Genomic DNA, 19,740 nt, shown 5'->3' on the forward strand with positions numbered 1-19,740 from the left:
TTAAAAGCCTCTTGCCTCAGGATTATGGCCCATAGTAACTGTAAAGGAGAAGACAGACCGGCTGCACAGCTTAAATCTGTCTGTGTAATTGTATTTTATGTTATTATGCGTTCGGTTACATTGTATGTTATGTGAGGGCACCCAGATAGCTAATAGTATTGTATTCGTGTATTCTGAGTGCCATTCACCTAATGATATGCACTCAGACTTGAGCTATCTGGGGATATGTTAAATGTCTGTGGTTGCTGTGGGGGTGTGCCATTGTGTGTTTAAATGGTGATGTCTGTCCTGTTGTCTCCACATGTGTATTGGCGATCTCCCTTTGTCCTGAGAGATAATTGGATTATTCCTCGGTTGTCTCTGGGGCAGAGAGGAGGAAACCATGATGCATTGTGGGGATGTGTTGTATCTGTTCTGTGTCGCAGTCTCCCTTCTGGTCCTCTAGGGGGCGTGAACGATTGGTTGCTGTACTTGCATTGTGTGTGTTGTAAGGTATTGATTGGTTGGATTTCAAAACCCTGTGGGCAGTACTATGTATGTTTCTTATGAATAAAAGAGGCTGTACTTGAAGTACAGTCAGACCACTGCTGACCCTCAAGACGGAGCCTTGTCTCGTTATTGGGGGGATTCCCTGTATGCTGTTGGAGACTGATTGCCAGGAGTGTAAGCTGACTGTACGCTTTTCCTGTTCGTCTGCTCACAGCTATTTGCGAGGTTCCAGTTTGGACTGCTATTTTGTATCCAGTTCGGGAGTTTGGTGTTCTGCAGTAGCTGTGCCTGTCTCTCCGAAAGGGGCATATCACCTAAACGGATTTTAACCCCTTGTCTGCTGAAACGGTCCGTTACAACACCCCTCTATACTCCTCATATATACAGTGTACACCCCTCTATACCCCTTCATATATACAATGTATACCCATCTATACTCCCTCATATATACAGTGTACGCCCCTCTATACCCCTTCATATATACAGTGTACACCCCTCTATACCCCTTCATATATACAGTGTACACCCCTCTATACCCCTTCATATATACAGTGTATACCCATCTATACTCCCTCATATATACAGTGTACACCCCTCTATACCCCTTCATATATACAGTGTATACCCATCTATACTCCCTCATATATACAGTGTACGCCCCTCTATACCCCTTCATATATACAGTGTACACCCCTCTATACCCCTTCATATATACAGTGTACACCCCTCTATACCCCTTCATATATACAGTGTATACCCATCTATACTCCCTCATATATACAGTGTACGCCCCTCTATACCCCTTCATATATACAGTGTACACCCCTCTATACCCCTTCATATATACAGTGTATACCCATCTATACTCCCTCATATATACAGTGTACGCCCCTCTATACTCCTTCATATTTACAGTGGACACCCCTTTTAACCCCTCATATATACAGTGTATACCCATCTATACTCCCTCATATATACAGTGTACACCCCTCTATACCCCTTCATATTTACAGTGGACACCCCTGTATACCCCTTCATATATACAGTGTATACCCATCTATACTCCCTCATATATACAGTGTACGCCCCTCTATACTCCTTCATATTTACAGTGTACACCCCTCTATACCCCTTCATATATACAGTGTACAACCCTTCTATACCCCTTTATATATACAGTGTATACCCATCTATACTCCCTCATATTTACAGTGTACACCCCTGTATACTCCTCATATATACAGTGTACACCCCTCTATACTCCTCATATATACAGTGTACAACCCTTCTATACCCCTTCATATATACAGTGTATACCCATCTATACTCCCTCATATTTACAGTGTACACCCCTGTATACTCCTCATATATACAGTGTACACCCCTCTATACTCCTCATATATACAGTGTACACCCCTCTATACCCCTTCATATATACAGTGTACAGCCATCTATACTTCCTCATATTTACAGTGTACACCCCTGTATACTCCTCATATATACAGTGTACACCCCTCTATACTCCTTCATATATACTGTCTACACCCCTGTATACTCCTCATATATACAGTGTACGCCCCTCTATACCCCTTCATATATACAGTGTACGCCCCTCTATACCCCTTCATATATACAGTGTACATCCCATCTATACCCCTTCATATATACGGTGTACACCCCTCTATACTCCTTCATATATACAGTGTACACCCCTCTATACTCCTTCATATATACAGTGTACACCCCTCTATACCCCTTCATATATACAGTGTACGCCACTCTATACTCCTCATATATACAGTGTACGCCCCTCTATACTCCTCATATATACAGTGTACGCCCCTCTATACCCCTTCATATATACAGTGTACGCCCCTCTATACTCCCTCATATATACAGTGTACGCCCCTATATACTCCTCATAAATACAGTGTGCGCCCCTCTATACTCATATATACAGTGTCCACCCCCTTTATACCCCTTCATATATACAGTGTACACCCATCTATACTCCCTCATATATACAGTGTACGCCCCTCTATACTCCTTATATATACAGTGTACACCCCTCTATACCCCTTCATATATACAGTGTACGCCCCTCTATACTCCTTATATATACAGTGTACACCCCTCTATACCCCTTCATATATACAGTGTACGCCCCTCTATACTCCTCATATATACAGTGTACACCCATCTATACTCCCTCATATATAAAGTGTACGCCCCTCTTGTCCCCTTCATATATAGTGTATGCCCATCTATACTCCTTCATATATACAGTGTACGCCCCTCTATACTCCTCATATATACAGTGTACACCCCTCTATACTCCTTCATATATACAGTGTACGCCCCTCTATACTCCTCATATATACAGTGTACACCCATCTATACTCCCTCATATATACAGTGTACGCCCCTCTATACTCCTCATATATAGAGTGTACGCCCCTCTATACTCCTCATATATACAGTGTACACCCCTGTATACTCCTTCATATATACAGTGTACGCCCCTCTTTTCCCCTTCATATATAGTGTATGCCCATCTATACTCCTCATATATACAGTGTACGCCCCTCCATACCCCTTCATATATACAGTGTACGCCCATCTATACTCCTCATATATACAGTGTACGCCCCTCTATACTCCTCATATATACGGTGTACACCCATCTATACTCATATATACAGTGTAAACCCATCTATACTCCTCATATATACAGTGTACGCCCCTCCATACCCCTTCATATATACAGTGTAAACCCATCTATACTCATATATACAGTGTACGCCCCTCCATACCCCTTCATATATACAGTGTACGCCCATCTATACTCCTCATATATACAGTGTACGCCCCTCTATACTCCTCATATATACAGTGTACACCCCTATATACTCCTCATATATACAGTGTACGCCCCTATATACTCCTTATATATACAGTGTACACCCCTCTATACTCCTCATATATACAGTGTACACCCCTCTATACTCCTCATATATACAGTGTACGCCCCTCTATACTCCTCATATATACAGTGTACGCCCCTCTATACTCCTCATATATACAGTGTACGCCCCTCTATACTCCTCATATATACAGTGTACACCCCTCTATACTCCTCATATATGCAGTGTACGCCCCTCTATACTCCTCATATATACAGTGTACACTCCTCTATACTCCTCATATATACAGTGTACGCCCCTCTATACTCCTTCATATTTACAGTGTACACCCCTCTATACTCCTCATATATACAGTGTACGCCCCTCTATACTCCTCATATATGCAGTGTACGCCCCTCTATACTCCTTCATATTTACAGTGTACACCCCTCTATACTCCTCATATATACAGTGTACGCCCCTATATACTCCTCATATATACAGTGTACGCCCCTCTATACTCCTCATATATACAGTGTACACCCCTCTATACCCCTTCATATATACAGTGTACACCCCTCTATACTCCTCATATATAGAGTGTACGCCCCAAAATACTTCTCATATATTCAGTGTACGCCCCTCTATACTCCTCATATATAGAGTGTATGCCCCTCTATACTCATATATACAGTGTACACCCCTCTATACTCCTCATATATAGAGTGTACGCCCCAAAATACTTCTCATATATTCAGTGTACGCCCCTCTATACTCCTCATATATAGAGTGTATGCCCCTCTATACTCATATATACAGTGTACGCCCCTCTATACCCCTTCATATATACAGTGTACGCCCCTTTATACTCCTTCATATATACAGTGTACGCCCCTCTATACTCCTCATATATACAGTGTATGCCCCTCTATACTCTTTATTTATACAGTGTACACTCCTCTATACTCCTCATATATACAGTGTACGCCCCTCTATACTCCTCATATATACAGTGTACGCCCCTCTATACCCCTTCATATATACAGTGTACGCCCCTCCATACCCCTTCATATATACAGTGTACGCCCATCTATACTCCTCATATATACAGTGTACTCCCCTCTATACTCCTCATATATACAGTGTACGCCCCTATATACTCCTCATATATACAGTGTACACCCCTCTATACTCCTCATATATAGTGTACGCCCCTCTATACTCATATATACAGTGTACGCCCCTCTATACTCCTCATATATAGAGTGTACGCCCCGAAATACTCCTCATATATACAGTGTACACCCATCTATACTCCTCCTCATATATACAGTGTACACCCCTCTATACTCTTTATTTATACAGTGTATGCCCCTCTATACTCCATATATACAGTGTACTCCCCTCTATACTCCTCATATATACAGTGTACGCCCCTATATACTCCTCATATATACAGTGTACGCCCCTATATACTCCTCATATATACAGTGTACGCCCCCTCTATACTCCTCATATATACAGTGGACCCCCTCTATACTCTCATATATACAGTGTACGCCCCTCTATACTCCTCATATATACAGTGTACGCCCCTCTATACTCCTCATATATAGAGTGTACGCCCCGAAATACTCCTCATATATACAGTGTACGCCCCTCTATACTCCTCATATATACAGTGTACGCCCCTCTATACTCCTCATATATACAGTGTACGCCCCTCTATACTCCTCATATATAGAGTGTACGCCCCGAAATACTCCTCATATATACAGTGTACGCCCCTCTATACTCCTCATATATACAGTGTACGCCCCTCTATACTCCTCATATATACAGTGTACGCCCCTCTATACTCATATATACAGTGTACGCCCCTCTATACTCCTCATATATAGAGTGTACGCCCTGAAATACTCCTCATATATACAGTGTACACCCATCTATACTCCTCCTCATATATAGAGTGTACGCCCTCCTATACTCCATATATACAGTGTACGCCCCTCTATGCTCCTCATATATACAGTGTACACCCATCTATACTCCTCCTCATATATACAGTGTACACCCCTCTATACTCTTTATTTATACAGTGTACGCCCCTCTATACTCCATATATACAGTGTACGCCCCTCTATACTCCATATATACAGTGTACGCCCCTCTATACTCCATATATACAGTGTACACTCCTCTATACTCCTTCATATATACAGTGTACGCCCCTCTATACTCCTCATATATACAGTGTACGCCCCTCTATACTCATATATACAGTGTACGCCCCTCTATACTCCTCATATATACAGTGTACGCCCCTCTATACTCATATATACAGTGTACACCCCTCTATACTCCTCCTCATATATAGTGTACGCCCCTCTATACTCCTCATATATACAGTGTACCCCATCTATACTCCTCATGTATACAGTGTACACCCCTCTATACTCCTCATATATACAGTGTACGCCCCTCTATACTCCTTATATATACAGTGTACGCCCCTCTATACTCCTTATATATACAGTGTACGCCCCTCTATACTCCTCATATATACAGTGTACACTCCTCTATACTCCTCATATATACAGTGTATACCCATCTATACTCCCTCATATATACAGTGTACGCCCCTCTATACCCCTTCATATATACAGTGTACACCCCTCTATACCCCTTCATATATACAGTGTATACCCATCTATACTCGCTCATATATACAGTGTACGCCCCTCTATACCCCTTCATATATACAGTGTACACCCCTCTATACCCCTTCATATATACAGTGTACACCCATCTATACTCCCTCATATATACAGTGTACGCCCCTCTATACTCCTTCATATTTACAGTGGACACCCCTTTTAACCCCTCATATATACAGTGTATACCCATCTATACTCCCTCATATATACAGTGTACACCCCTCTATACCCCTTCATATTTACAGTGGACACCCCTGTATACCCCTTCATATATACAGTGTATACCCATCTATACTCCCTCATATATACAGTGTACGCCCCTCTATACTCCTTCATATTTACAGTGTACACCCCTCTATACCCCTTCATATATACAGTGTACGCCCCTCTATACTCCTCATATATACAGTGTACGCCCCTCTATACTCCTCATATATACAGTGTATACCCATCTATACTCCCTCATATTTACAGTGTACACCCCTGTATACTCCTCATATATACAGTGTACACCCCTCTATACTCCTCATATATACAGTGTACACCCCTCTATACTCCTTCATATATACTGTCTACACCCCTGTATACTCCTCATATATACAGTGTACGCCCCTCTATACCCCTTCATATATACAGTGTACGCCCCTCTATACCCCTTCATATATACAGTGTACATCCCATCTATACCCCTTCATATATACGGTGTACACCCCTCTATACTCCTCATATATACAGTGTACCCCATCTATACTCCTCATATATACAGTGTACACCCCTCTATACTCCTCATATATACAGTGTACACCCCTCTATACTCCTTCATATATACAGTGTACACCCCTCTATACCCCTTCATATATACAGTGTACGCCCCTCTATACTCCTCATATATACAGTGTACGCCCCTCTATACTCCTCATATATACAGTGTACGCCCCTCTATACCCCTTCATATATACAGTGTACGCCCCTTTATACTCCCTCATATATACAGTGTACGCCCCTATATACTCCTCATAAATACAGTGTGCGCCCCTCTATACTCATATATACAGTGTCCACCCCCTTTATACCCCTTCATATATACAGTGTACACCCATCTATACTCCCTCATATATACAGTGTACGCCCCTCTATACTCCTTATATATACAGTGTACACCCCTCTATACCCCTTCATATATACAGTGTACGCCCCTCTATACTCCTCATATATACAGTGTACGCCCCTCTATACTCTTCATATATACAGTGTACACCCATCTATACTCCCTCATATATACAGTGTACGCCCCTCTTTTCCCATTCATATATAGTGTACGCCCCTCTATACTCAACATATATATACAGTGTACACCCATCTATACTCCCTCATATATACAGTGTACGCCCCTCTTTTCCCCTTCATATATATAGTGTACACCCATCTATACTTCTTCATATATACAGTGTACGCCCATGTATACTCCTCATATATACAGTGTACGCCCCTCTTTTACCCTTTATATATACAGTGTACCCCATCTATACTCCTCATATATAGAGTGTACGCCCCTCTATACTCCTCATATATACAGTGTACACCCCTGTATACTCCTTCATATATACAGTGTACGCCCCTCTTTTCCCCTTCATATATAGTGTATGCCCCTATATACTCCTCATATATACAGTGTACGCCCCTCTATACTCATATATACAGTGTAAACCCATCTATACTCCTCATATATACAGTGTACGCCCCTCCATACCCTTTCATATATACAGTGTACGCCCCTCTATACTCCTCATATATACAGTGTACGCCCCTCTATACTCCTCATATATACGGTGTACACCCATCTATACTCATATATACAGTGTAAACCCATCTATACTCCTCATATATACAGTGTACGCCCCTCCATACCCCTTCATATATACAGTGTAAACCCATCTATACTCATATATACAGTGTACGCCCCTCCATACCCCTTCATATATACAGTGTACGCCCATCTGTACTCCTCATATATACAGTGTACGCCCCTCTATACTCCTCATATATACAGTGTACGCCCCTCTATACTCCTCATATATACAGTGTACGCCCCTCTATACTCCTCATATATAGAGTGTACGCCCCGAAATACTCCTCATATATACAGTGTACACCCATCTATATTCCTCCTCATATATAGAGTGTACGCCCTCCTATACTCCATATATACAGTGTACGCCCCTCTATGCTCCTCATATATACAGTGTACACCCATCTATACTCCTCCTCATATATACAGTGTACACCCCTCTATACTCTTTATTTATACAGTGTACGCCCCTCTATACTCCATATATACAGTGTACGCCCCTCTATACTCCATATATACAGTGTACGCCCCTCTATACTCCATATATACAGTGTACACTCCTCTATACTCCTTCATATATACAGTGTACGCCCCTCTATACTCCTCATATATACAGTGTACCCAATCTATACTCCTCATGTATACAGTGTACGCCCCTCTATACTCCTCATATATACAGTGTACGCCCCTCTATACTCCTTATATATACAGTGTACGCCCCTCTATACTCATATATACAGTGTACGCCCCTCTATACTCCTCATATATACAGTGTACACCCATCTATACTCCTCCTCATATATAGAGTGTACGCCCTCCTATACTCCATATATACAGTGTACGCCCCTCTATACTCCTTCATATATACAGTGTATACCCATCTATACTCCTCATATATACAGTGTACGCCCCTCTATGCTCCTCATATATACAGTGTACACCCATCTATACTCCTCCTCATATATACAGTGTACACCCCTCTATACTCTTTATTTATACAGTGTACGCCCCTCTATACTCTTTATTTATACAGTGTACACCCATCTATACTCCTCCTCATATATAGAGTGTACGCCCTCCTATACTCCATATATACAGTGTACGCCCCTCTATACTCCTTCATATATACAGTGTACGCCCATCTATACTCCTCATATATACAGTGTACGCCCCTCTATGCTCCTCATATATACAGTGTACACCCATCTATACTCCTCCTCATATATACAGTGTACACCCCTCTATACTCTTTATTTATACAGTGTACGCCCCTCTATACTCTTTATTTATACAGTGTACGCCCCTCTATACTCCATATATACAGTGTACGCCCCTCTATACTCCATATATACAGTGTACGCCCCTCTATACTCCATATATACAGTGTACGCCCCTCTATACTCCTCATATATACAGTGTACACCCCTCTATACTCCTCCTCATATATAGTGTACGCCCCTCTATACTCCTCATATATACAGTGTACCCCATCTATACTCCTCATGTATACAGTGTACGCCCCTCTATACTCCTCATATATACAGTGTACGCCCCTCTATACTCCTTATATATACAGTGTACGCTCCTCTATACTCCTCATATATACAGTGTACACTCCTCTATACTCCTCATATATACAGTGTACACTCCTCTATACTCCTCATATATACAGTGTACACCCCTCTATACTCCTCATATATAGAGTGTACGCCCCGAAATACTCCTCATATATACAGTGTACACCCATCTATACTCCTCCTCATATATAGAGTGTACGCCCTCCTATACTCCATATATACAGTGTACGCCCCTCTATGCTCCTCATATATACAGTGTACACCCATCTATACTCCTCCTCATATATACAGTGTACACCCCTCTATTCTATACTCTTTATTTATACAGTGTACACCCACCTATACTCCTCCTCATATATACAGTGTACGCCCCTCTATACTCCTCATATATACAGTGTACGCCCCTCTATACTCCATATATACAGTGTACGCCCCTCTATACTCCATATATACAGTGTACGCCCCTCTATACTCCATATATACAGTGTACACTCCTCTATACTCCTTCATATATACAGTGTACGCCCCTCTATACTCCTCATATATACAGTGTACGCCCCTCTATACTCATATATACAGTGTACGCCCCTCTATACTCCTCATATATACAGTGTACACCCCTCTATACTCCTCCTCATATATAGTGTACGCCCCTCTATACTCCTCATATATACAGTGTACCCCATCTATACTCCTCATGTATACAGTGTACGCCCCTCTATACTCCTCATATATACAGTGTACGCCCCTCTATACTCCTTATATATACAGTGTACACCCCTCTATACCCCCTAATATATACAGTGTGTGCCCCTCTATACTCCTCATATATACAGTGTACGCTCCTCTATACTCCTCATATATACAGTGTACACTCCTCTATACTCCTCATATATACAGTGTACGCCCCTCTATACTCCTCATATATACAGTGTACACCCCTCTATACTCCTTATATATACAGTGTACGCTCCTCTATACTCCTCATATATACAGTGTACGCCCCTCTATGCTCCTCATATATACAGTGTACACTCCTCTATACTCCTCATATATACAGTGTACGCCCCTCTATACTCCTCATATATACAGTGTACACTCCTCTATACTCCTCATATATACAGTGTATACCCATCTTTCCCTTATCGTCCTCGGCAGCACAGAATGGGTTAACGTTGACCTCTTTAGTTTCCTAGGACCGCCCACCTAGACCTAAACAATCAAACAATTAGTCAATCACATAATCAGTGCACCTATAAAGGTCTGGTGAATGCAACTGCCCCTTGTATTTTTTTTATGTCCTCATTTCTGAGGAATCCGCCCACCTGTCTGGTGTGTGAAGATCGGCCACCTATGCCGTGGGGTGTGTCCCAGGCTCCAGGCCAAGTGTCCAGCAGTGCCACGGGTGTGTCCTTGGCGCTGGCACTATGCCGCATCCACGATGCGCGCTCCGGCAGGAGGTCCTCCATTGCGGTCTGCTAAGCCGCTTCCCTGCCGTGGATTCGCGCGTGGCGCCCGACGCTGTCATCCCCAGCATGCCGCTCCTTCCATCAGGAGGCCGCCCCATGCCGCACTTCCGGGTTCGGGCAGCGTCTGACGTCATCAGTCAGCGCGCCCTCTGGGGCCAATGGGGAGCCGCGGGAGCGGCTGACGTCACCATGCGGCGTCCAGGGCGCCGGATTCAAATATTTAAGGTGGATGCAGGCTGGAGCAAGCTGCCATAAGTGCCTGGCAGCCGAGCTCCTGTGAGAGTAAGGTATTGTGTCAGCTGGGGCCCTTCTGACTAGATCTCCTTGCTGTTCTGCTCATTGTGTCAGCTGGGGCCCTTCTGACTAGATCTCCTTGCTGTTCTGCTCATTGTGTCAGCTGGGGCCCTTATGACTAGATCTCCTTGCTGTTCTGCTCATTGTGTCAGCTGGGGCCCTTCTGACTAGATCTCCTTGCTGTTCTGCTCATTGTGTCAGCTGGGGCCCTTCTGACTAGTTTGCCTTGCTGTTCTGCTCATTGTAGGTCTGTTTGTCTGTTCCAGATGTCTGGGCTTCCTGGTTCAGGGAGAGAGAAGGCTAAGAAGCACAGACACAGATATTGCCTGTCATGTGAGCAGCCCCTACCTGATGAGCAGCGAGAGGACTACTGTGACAACTGTACGGCGGCGGATTCCGTCCATTCTCATAGATCGTCTGGATCCAAGAGGTCTAGGAGGAAGCAGTCCCGCTGCATTTCTTGCATTCAGCCCTTACCTGAGGATTCGCGGTCCAATATCTGCGCTTCCTGTACTCAGCCGGAGGTCGAGTCTGACGCAGAGTCCAGAAGGCTAATGAGCCTCTTTAAAGGGGTATTCCCATCTATGTAATCATGTCTCATTCAATTACACCCCCCCAAATAAAGTTTTTACTAAATACAACTAATTAAAAAAAACCTACTTTTCTTTTATAAATTCCAAATCCCAAATCCCTAGTTTATAAGCGCTGCCCATGGATACGGCCGCCGCTCGCCGGCCGCATCCAATGGCCGCGCTTGCGCACTCCTTCCCTGGTGATCTAGCGGCGGCTGTACTGATTATAAAGAACGCGCACGTCGCCGGGCGGTTCGCGCATGCGCAGATCTATTTTCCTTTTAGCCGCGATCTGCGCATGCGCGGCCGATTAGCTTGTGGAAGGGAGAGAGGACTCAGAGAGCGGACGGCGTGGGAGAGACAGCGTGGTAAGTATATGTTATATATGAGATTGGGGGCTGATGGAGGCACTGGAGGGGGCAGACGGACTGACTTTTGGGGCGGATGGATGATGATGGGGGGGCTATATGAGGCTAAATGAGGCTAATGGGGGGCTATATGAGGCTAATGGGGGGGCTATATGAGGCTAATGGGGGGCTATATGAGGCTGATGGGGGGCAAAGGAGGCTGATGGGGGCTATAGGAGGCTGATGGGGGCTATATGAGGCTGATGGGGGGCTGTATGAGGCTGATGGGGGGCTGTATGAGGCTGATGGGGGCTATATGAGGCTGATGGGGGCATATGAGGCTGATGGGGGGCATATGAGGCTGATGGGGGCTATATGAGGCTGATGGGGGCTGTATGAGGCTGATGGGGGGCTGTATGAGGCTGATGGGGGCATATGAGGCTGATGGGGGGCATATGAGGCTGATGGGGGCTATATGAGGCTGATGGGGGCATATGAGGCTGATGGGGGGCTATATGAGGCTGATGGGGGGCATATGAGGCTGATGGGGGCATATGAGGCTGATGGGGGGCATATGAGGCTGATGGGGGCTATATGAGGCTGATGGGGGCTATATGAGGCTGATGGGGGGCTATATGAGGCTGATGGGGGGCATATGAGCTGATGGGGGCATATGAGCTGATGGGGGGCATATGAGGCTGATGGGGGCTATATGAGGCTGATGGGGGCTGTATGAGGCTGATGGGGGGCTGTATGAGGCTGATGGGGCATATGAGGCTGATGGGGGCATATGAGGCTGATGGGGGCTATATGAGGCTGATGGGGGCTATATGAGGCTGATGGGGGCTATATGAGGCTGATGGGGGCTATATGAGGCTGATGGGGGCTATATGAGGCTGATGGGGGCTATATGAGGCTGATGGGGGCTATATGAGGCTGATGGGGGGCATATGAGGCTGATGGGGGCTATATGAGGCTGATGGGGGCTATATGAGGCTGATGGGGGGCTGTATGAGGCTGATGGGGGCATATGAGGCTGATGGGGGCTATATGAGGCTGATGGGGGGCTATATGAGGCTGATGGGGGCTATGAGGCTGATGGGGGCATATGAGGCTGATGGGGGCTATATGAGGCTGATGGGGGCTATATGAGGCTGATGGGGGCTATATGAGGCTGATGGGGGCTATATGAGGCTGATGGGGGCTATATGAGGCTGATGGGGGCTATATGAGGCTGATGGGGGCTATATGAGGCTGATGGGGGCTATATGAGGCTGATGGGGGCTATATGAGGCTGATGGGGGCTATATGAGGCTGATGGGGGCTATATGAGGCTGATGGGGGCTATATGAGGCTGATGGGGGCATATGAGGCTGATGGGGGGCATATGAGGCTGATGGGGGCTATATGAGGCTGATGGGGGCTATATGAGGCTGATGGGGGCTATATGAGGCTGATGGGGGCTATATGAGGCTGATGGGGGGCATATGAGGCTGATGGGGGCTATATGAGGCTGATGGGGGCTGTATGAGGCTGATGGGGGGCTGTATGAGGCTGATGGGGGCAATATGAGGCTGATGGGGGCTATATGAGGCTGATGGGGGCTATATGAGGCTGATGGGGGCTATATGAGGCTGATGGGGGCTATATGAGGCTGATGGGGGGCATATGAGGCTGATGGGGGGCATATGAGGCTGATTGGGGGGCATATGAGGCTGATGGGGGGCATATGAGGCTGATGGGGGGCATATGAGGCTGATGGGGGGCTGTATGAGGCTGATGGGGGGCATATGAGGCTGATGGGGGCTATATGAGGCTGATGGGGGCTGTATGAGGCTGATGGGGGGCTGTATGAGGCTGATGGGGGGCTGTATGAGGCTGATGGGGGGCATATGAGGCTGATGGGGGGCATATGAGGCTGATGGGGGGCATATGAGGCTGATGGGGGGCATATGAGGCTGATGGGGGCTATATGAGGCTGATGGGGGGCTATATGAGGCTGATGGGGGGCTATCTGAGGCTGATGGGGGCTATATGAGGCTGATGGGGGCTGTGGCAGAGCAGAATATACAGATTTTCTGCCATAGTTATAGTGGGGAAGGGAATAGACAGATGTATCAGAGCTGTATATGTGGCGGCTCAGCATCAATGATGGTGTTATAGAGAAAACGATGTAGCATGGCCGAATATGCTGCTGATCGAACACCGTGCTGGTTGAAAAGATAAATGGACAGATGCAGCAGAGCTGTATATGAAGCTTTTCAGACACAGTGCTAGTGGGGGAGTAGAATAAAGATGTAGCAGGGCTGTATAGGAAGCCATTCAGCCAAAGTGATCTTATGGGACTGGAGAAGACACATGTAGCTGAGCTGTATATGCATCTATAAAGATACATAGTGTAAGGTTTATACACAACTGGAGTACAGCTGTAATGGAAACAAATCTGCATCAGTGCTTGTGGGTGGGGATTGGTCAAGCTTTGGAGCTAATCTATAACGTGAATTTATAGGGACAAAGGAACGGCCATTATGGGATGTAATTTTTGTTACTGGGATATATGGTGGACAGAAAGGATTTATTTGAGAATGGAGAGGCCTTTATGGAATGGATGGAATATGATTCACAGGTATATATGTTGTACAACAAGGATTTTATAGGGACAAAGCAAAGGACACTTGAAAATTATTATTTTTTTTAATTTATATATATATATATATTTTTTATTTATTTATTTATTTTTTCCAGTATACGATTCTGGAGATTCCTGCTTGCATTACAGCGTGTTATCTCGACTCTGGAAATCCGATTTAGTAACATCTATTCCAGGAAATAGTACGCCTGTTGACTGATTTGAACGGTAAGAGAGCATGTTTTGTTTTATTTTACATATATATATATATATATATATATATATGATATATTTTAATACTATATTCAATATATAAATAATTATCTAACCCCATTTGTTGATTGTTGTAGTTTCGATTGGTTTGGTAGAGGCCAACAACTTGTATTTAGTTTTGGTATACGTAGATGAGGTGTTCCTCAAATTTAACAACTTTTACTACCTCTATGATTGATAAGCGGATCTATCGGTCTGCAAACCACAATTATGATCTACTATGAGAAAAAGCTAATTTCGATCACAAATTTTTTTTTTTTTTTATTGTTTGTGGTATTTTGAATTTGATATATTTCTAATGAAGCCTATTTTATCAACCCTTACAGATCACTAAATTTGGAATTTCCAACATGCCCTCGTGCATTATAAAGGGATGTACCCACACCTGGAAAAACAAAGATAAAAATATCATAATGCATGTGTTTCCAAAAGATCCCAGAATAGTCCGGAAATGGCTTGAGCAGGCTCCTGACCATTTTCCAAACGTGGACGAATGGCTTGAAAAAATCTTGGAAACACAAAAAAAAAATGATAATTATCGATTGTGCTCAAAGCACTTTGACTATTTTTCATATGAGGAAGGAGGATTGCGTAAAAAATTACGTCGTGATGCTGTGCCCACCATTTTCCCACCAAACATTAGCAGCACCCTGGATTCATCGGATGCAACTACTGAGACGGAAAGTCAGACAACTTCGGAATCATTGGTTAGTTCAGAATCGCGCTCCGCTACTCCGTTAGGAGATGTTTCCGGAGAACTCGGAGAAACAAAAAGTTCCGATGGAACATTGCCAACAATAGCAGCTACCCCATGTGTCAAAAGAAAACAAAAAAGAAGAAGGGTATCAGAACATCCAAACACACAAGTTGTGTCACATCCGGTTGGTTCAAGTGGGAATGTCGTTCTACACGGTGAAATTAATCTCCTGGGAAGCACGATCCAACTTCACCTGCCAATTACTGCAACTGTTACAGACACCAATGTTTTACTTCCTACTTATAGCTTGCCAACCATGGTTGATCAGTCAACAAATACAGACTTATATTGGTCTAAGGATCATAAGACATTTGTCCTTGATACGAGTTATGTTTCAAAAGTCAATATTGGTATCCAGACCAAAAAAATAAGATATCGTCAACGAGGAACACAATGTTGTCTATTGAAGGACCGCGTAAAAAGAGCTAAAGGATCTTTTTCTGGCAAAAAAAATAAAAAAGGAAAAACCTGTGAAAAAACATCACTCGCAAGTGGCAAAGGACAGCTGAACGAAGATGAAGGTTCAGATAATGGCCAAATAGACCTGTTAGAAGAAGAAATTGAACCATCCAAGCATTCTGACTATGATAATATACAATTCAGTGAAGACATTGAGATGTCACAAAGTTTATTTTATTCAACACCATTGAGCGCTGCCAAACTGTGCAGCAGATTAGAAATAAACGAACTGTCACCTTTGAAGAAAAACATTAGAGATTGTCATACAATTCAACTTACAAGTATAAATTTATTGGAAGAAGAAAATGATGCTATAGAAGAAGAACCTGATTTATCGCCTGGGGTAATTATGGAATCTGATGAAGAGGAAGACGAAGATTTATCTACATTCCTAGAAGACTTTGAGGATGAGATAGAGCCTCTAGATCAAGTAACAATCGATGGGAACCAAATGGATATAATTGGAGGTGATATCAAAGACCCTGTTAGTGAAAATAAATTTATAGTTTTCGAAAGTTGCCTGGATAGTCTGATCAGTATGATTCCATGCCAATATAGGAAGTCATGTGGGAGTCGACTAACTCATAAGAAGATTAGACAGATCGGATCTGCGATTAACTTGGATGTGAAATGTGTCCGGGGTCACATTCAACTACTATGGACCAGCCAGCCGAGAGTAAATCGCATTTCCGCCGGCAACCTACTCTTGTCTAGTGCAATAGTGCTTAGTGGGAATCACTTCCTCAAAATAAAAATGTTTTTTGATATAATAAATATTTTTATGATATCTCGTTCAACCCATTACCGTTACCAGCCAAAATACATTTTTCCAAGCATACACGAAGAATGGCAACAAGAACGTGCAAAAATTGTCTCTGCACTAGGAAGATCACCTGTATGCTTGGCGGGTGACGGTCAATCTGACAGCCCTGGATTTTCAGCTAAATATTGTATATATACAATGATGGAGACTGACCAAGGAAAAATAGTCGACTTTAGTGTTGTACAAATAATTCCTCCGGCATCTTCAGTTAGCCTAGAAAAAAATGCTTTTAAAGAAACAATAGACCGAATTATAGAAAAAAATATAAATGTTAGAATAGTGGCAACCGATCGCCATGTTTCAATACGGAAACTAATAAAAGATGAATATCCACGGATAATCCATCAATTTGATGTTTGGCATCTGGCAAAGTCAGTTGGGCAAAAAATTCTAACTGCTTCAAAAACCCAAAATTGTTCTGCCCTCTCACCGTGGATATCATCCATAAAAAACCATCTATGGTGGTGCGCTAGAAATTGTGATGGCAACCCTACAAAATTAGTGATAAGATGGAAGTCCGTTCTAAAACATGTTTTAAATATACACGAATGGGAAACAGAAGATGAATACTCACGGTGCCATCATAACACAGAAATACAAGATAAAAAGTGGCTCCTTGATCACTCTGCCGCATTTGAAAAGCTGAAAAGTATTGTTGAAAGTCAGAAACTTATAAAGGACATTGAACATCTTTGTTTTTTTGTCATACAGGAGATTTAGAGGTTTTCCACTCCTGCGTACTAAAGTACCGACCTAAACGGGTGCATTTTTATTTCGATGCCATGGTAGCTCGTACAACACTCGCTGTTTTGGAACACAATACAAATGTTGGCAGAGTACAGGCAGTTTTCCAAGAAAGGACTGATGCAGAGGGTCAGGAACAAGCTAAAAAATATAGATTTGAGTACAGTAAAGCACGCAAAGCCTGGGTGGTCAAGTTACTGTACGAACCACGGTCTCAAGAATTTTTGAAGCCAATATTCATTAGAATTATTGAACTTGCTGAGGGAAAATTTGAATCCACATGGGAATCTGCCTTGCCCAGTTTACCCCGAAACATAGCACCAGTTGAAAGGCCACCTAAAGAAGATCTGGTGCGAAGACATCTCTTTAGAAAATAAATTTTCTACAATGATACTACTAAATTTTGTTATTATATTGTTTTATTTACATTTACTTTACTAATGCATATTATGGTTATCCTTCTTGTAAATGTTGTATTAAATTTTTTCGTTTCTTGTAATTATAACATCGTTTTACATGTACATGTTGCAAATGTTAATTAGTTTTTGTTATTAAAAATAAATTGTTCAAATATCTTGCTGAATTTTTATACAATTTTTCTAGTTGTTCAAGGTGAAACCCACTGGAATTCTGTATTATAAATTTAGTAAATAAAATAAATTGCAATACATAAAATTATTAAAACCTTTCATAGTAAAAATTTTTTTAAAAAATGTATTTAAAATGTTATATTAAAAAATGAATATAATACAACAATTGCAATTTATTAAATAATATTTATATAAAAAAATTGGATAAATGAAAATACCAAAATATAATATTTTGTTTAGCAAAAAATACTAAATATTGTAAATCTAAATTAGCAAAAAACATGGAAACATCCGAATAGTATTGGAAACCGGTATATTGTCATTCATGGTCAGGAAAAGGCTCTCTAATTTTTTTGTTACACATGAGGGAATTGGTATCCATACATGTTTGCCTAGAAATCTATAGATCCAGGTTGTAAACTGACGATATGCTGGAACTCGTAGACAACTGTAAAAAACAAAAATAAATAAATAAAAAATATGCATTTATCTAAATTGCAGACTATTTTCAACGTTAAAACGATATGTAGCAGAGCTAGGTATGCGCTGGTACATTCTCAGTGATTGGTGAGGTGGGGATTATCAATATATGGCATATAAAGAATGGTGAAGAGATATTACAGGTGTAGGACTGACATAACAGGGATATGTAGCAGAGCTAGGTATGCGCTGGTACATTCTCAGTGATTGGTGAGGTGGGGATTATCAATATATGGCATATAAAGAATGGTGGAGAGATATTACAGGTGTAGGACTGACATAAAATGGTTATGTAGCAGAGCTAGGTATGCGCTGGTACATTCTCAGTGATTGGTGAGGTGGGGATTAGCAATATATGTCATATAAAGAATGGTGGAGAGATATTACAGGTGTAGGACTGACATAACAAGGATATGTAGCAGAGCTAGGTATGCGCTGGTACATTCTCAGTGATTGGTGAGGTGGGGATTATCAATATATGTCATATAAAGAATGGTGGAGAGATATTACAGATGTAGGACTGACATAACAAGGATATGTAGCAGAGCTAGGTATGCGCTGGTATATTCTCAGTGATTGGTGAGGTGGGGATTATCAATATATGGCATATAAAGAATGGTGGAGAGATATTACAGGTGTAGGACTGACATAAAATGGTTATGTAGCAGAGCTAGGTATGCGCTGGTACATTCTCAGTGATTGGTGAGGTGGGGATTATCAATATATGGCATATAAAGAATGGTGAAGAGATATTACAGGTGTAGGACT

At 42.7% G+C, this 19,740-nt stretch overlaps 1 protein-coding gene across 3 annotated transcripts in view; it reads left to right on the forward strand.

The window, feature by feature from the left end:
- Window positions 1-18,627, forward strand: part of LOC122921637 — a 107,047-nt gene extending 88,420 nt beyond the window's left edge. For 2 of the 3 annotated variants that reach the window (XM_044271770.1, XM_044271771.1), the window contains exons 4-6: window positions 11,565-11,870; window positions 14,963-15,074; window positions 15,446-18,627. In XM_044271770.1, coding sequence (XP_044127705.1) covers window positions 15,470-17,878 — 2,409 coding nt within the window. In that variant the 5' untranslated portion in view covers window positions 11,565-11,870; window positions 14,963-15,074; window positions 15,446-15,469 and the 3' untranslated portion in view covers window positions 17,879-18,627. The remainder of the gene's footprint in view (window positions 1-11,564; window positions 11,871-14,962; window positions 15,075-15,445) is intronic. The other variant, XM_044271772.1, reaches the window with a different exon arrangement.
- Window positions 18,628-19,740: the final 1,113 nt, after the last annotated feature.

This window comes from Bufo gargarizans, chromosome 11 (genome assembly GCF_014858855.1).
Source record: "Bufo gargarizans isolate SCDJY-AF-19 chromosome 11, ASM1485885v1, whole genome shotgun sequence".
NCBI classification, from domain to species: Eukaryota; Metazoa; Chordata; class Amphibia; order Anura; family Bufonidae; genus Bufo; species Bufo gargarizans.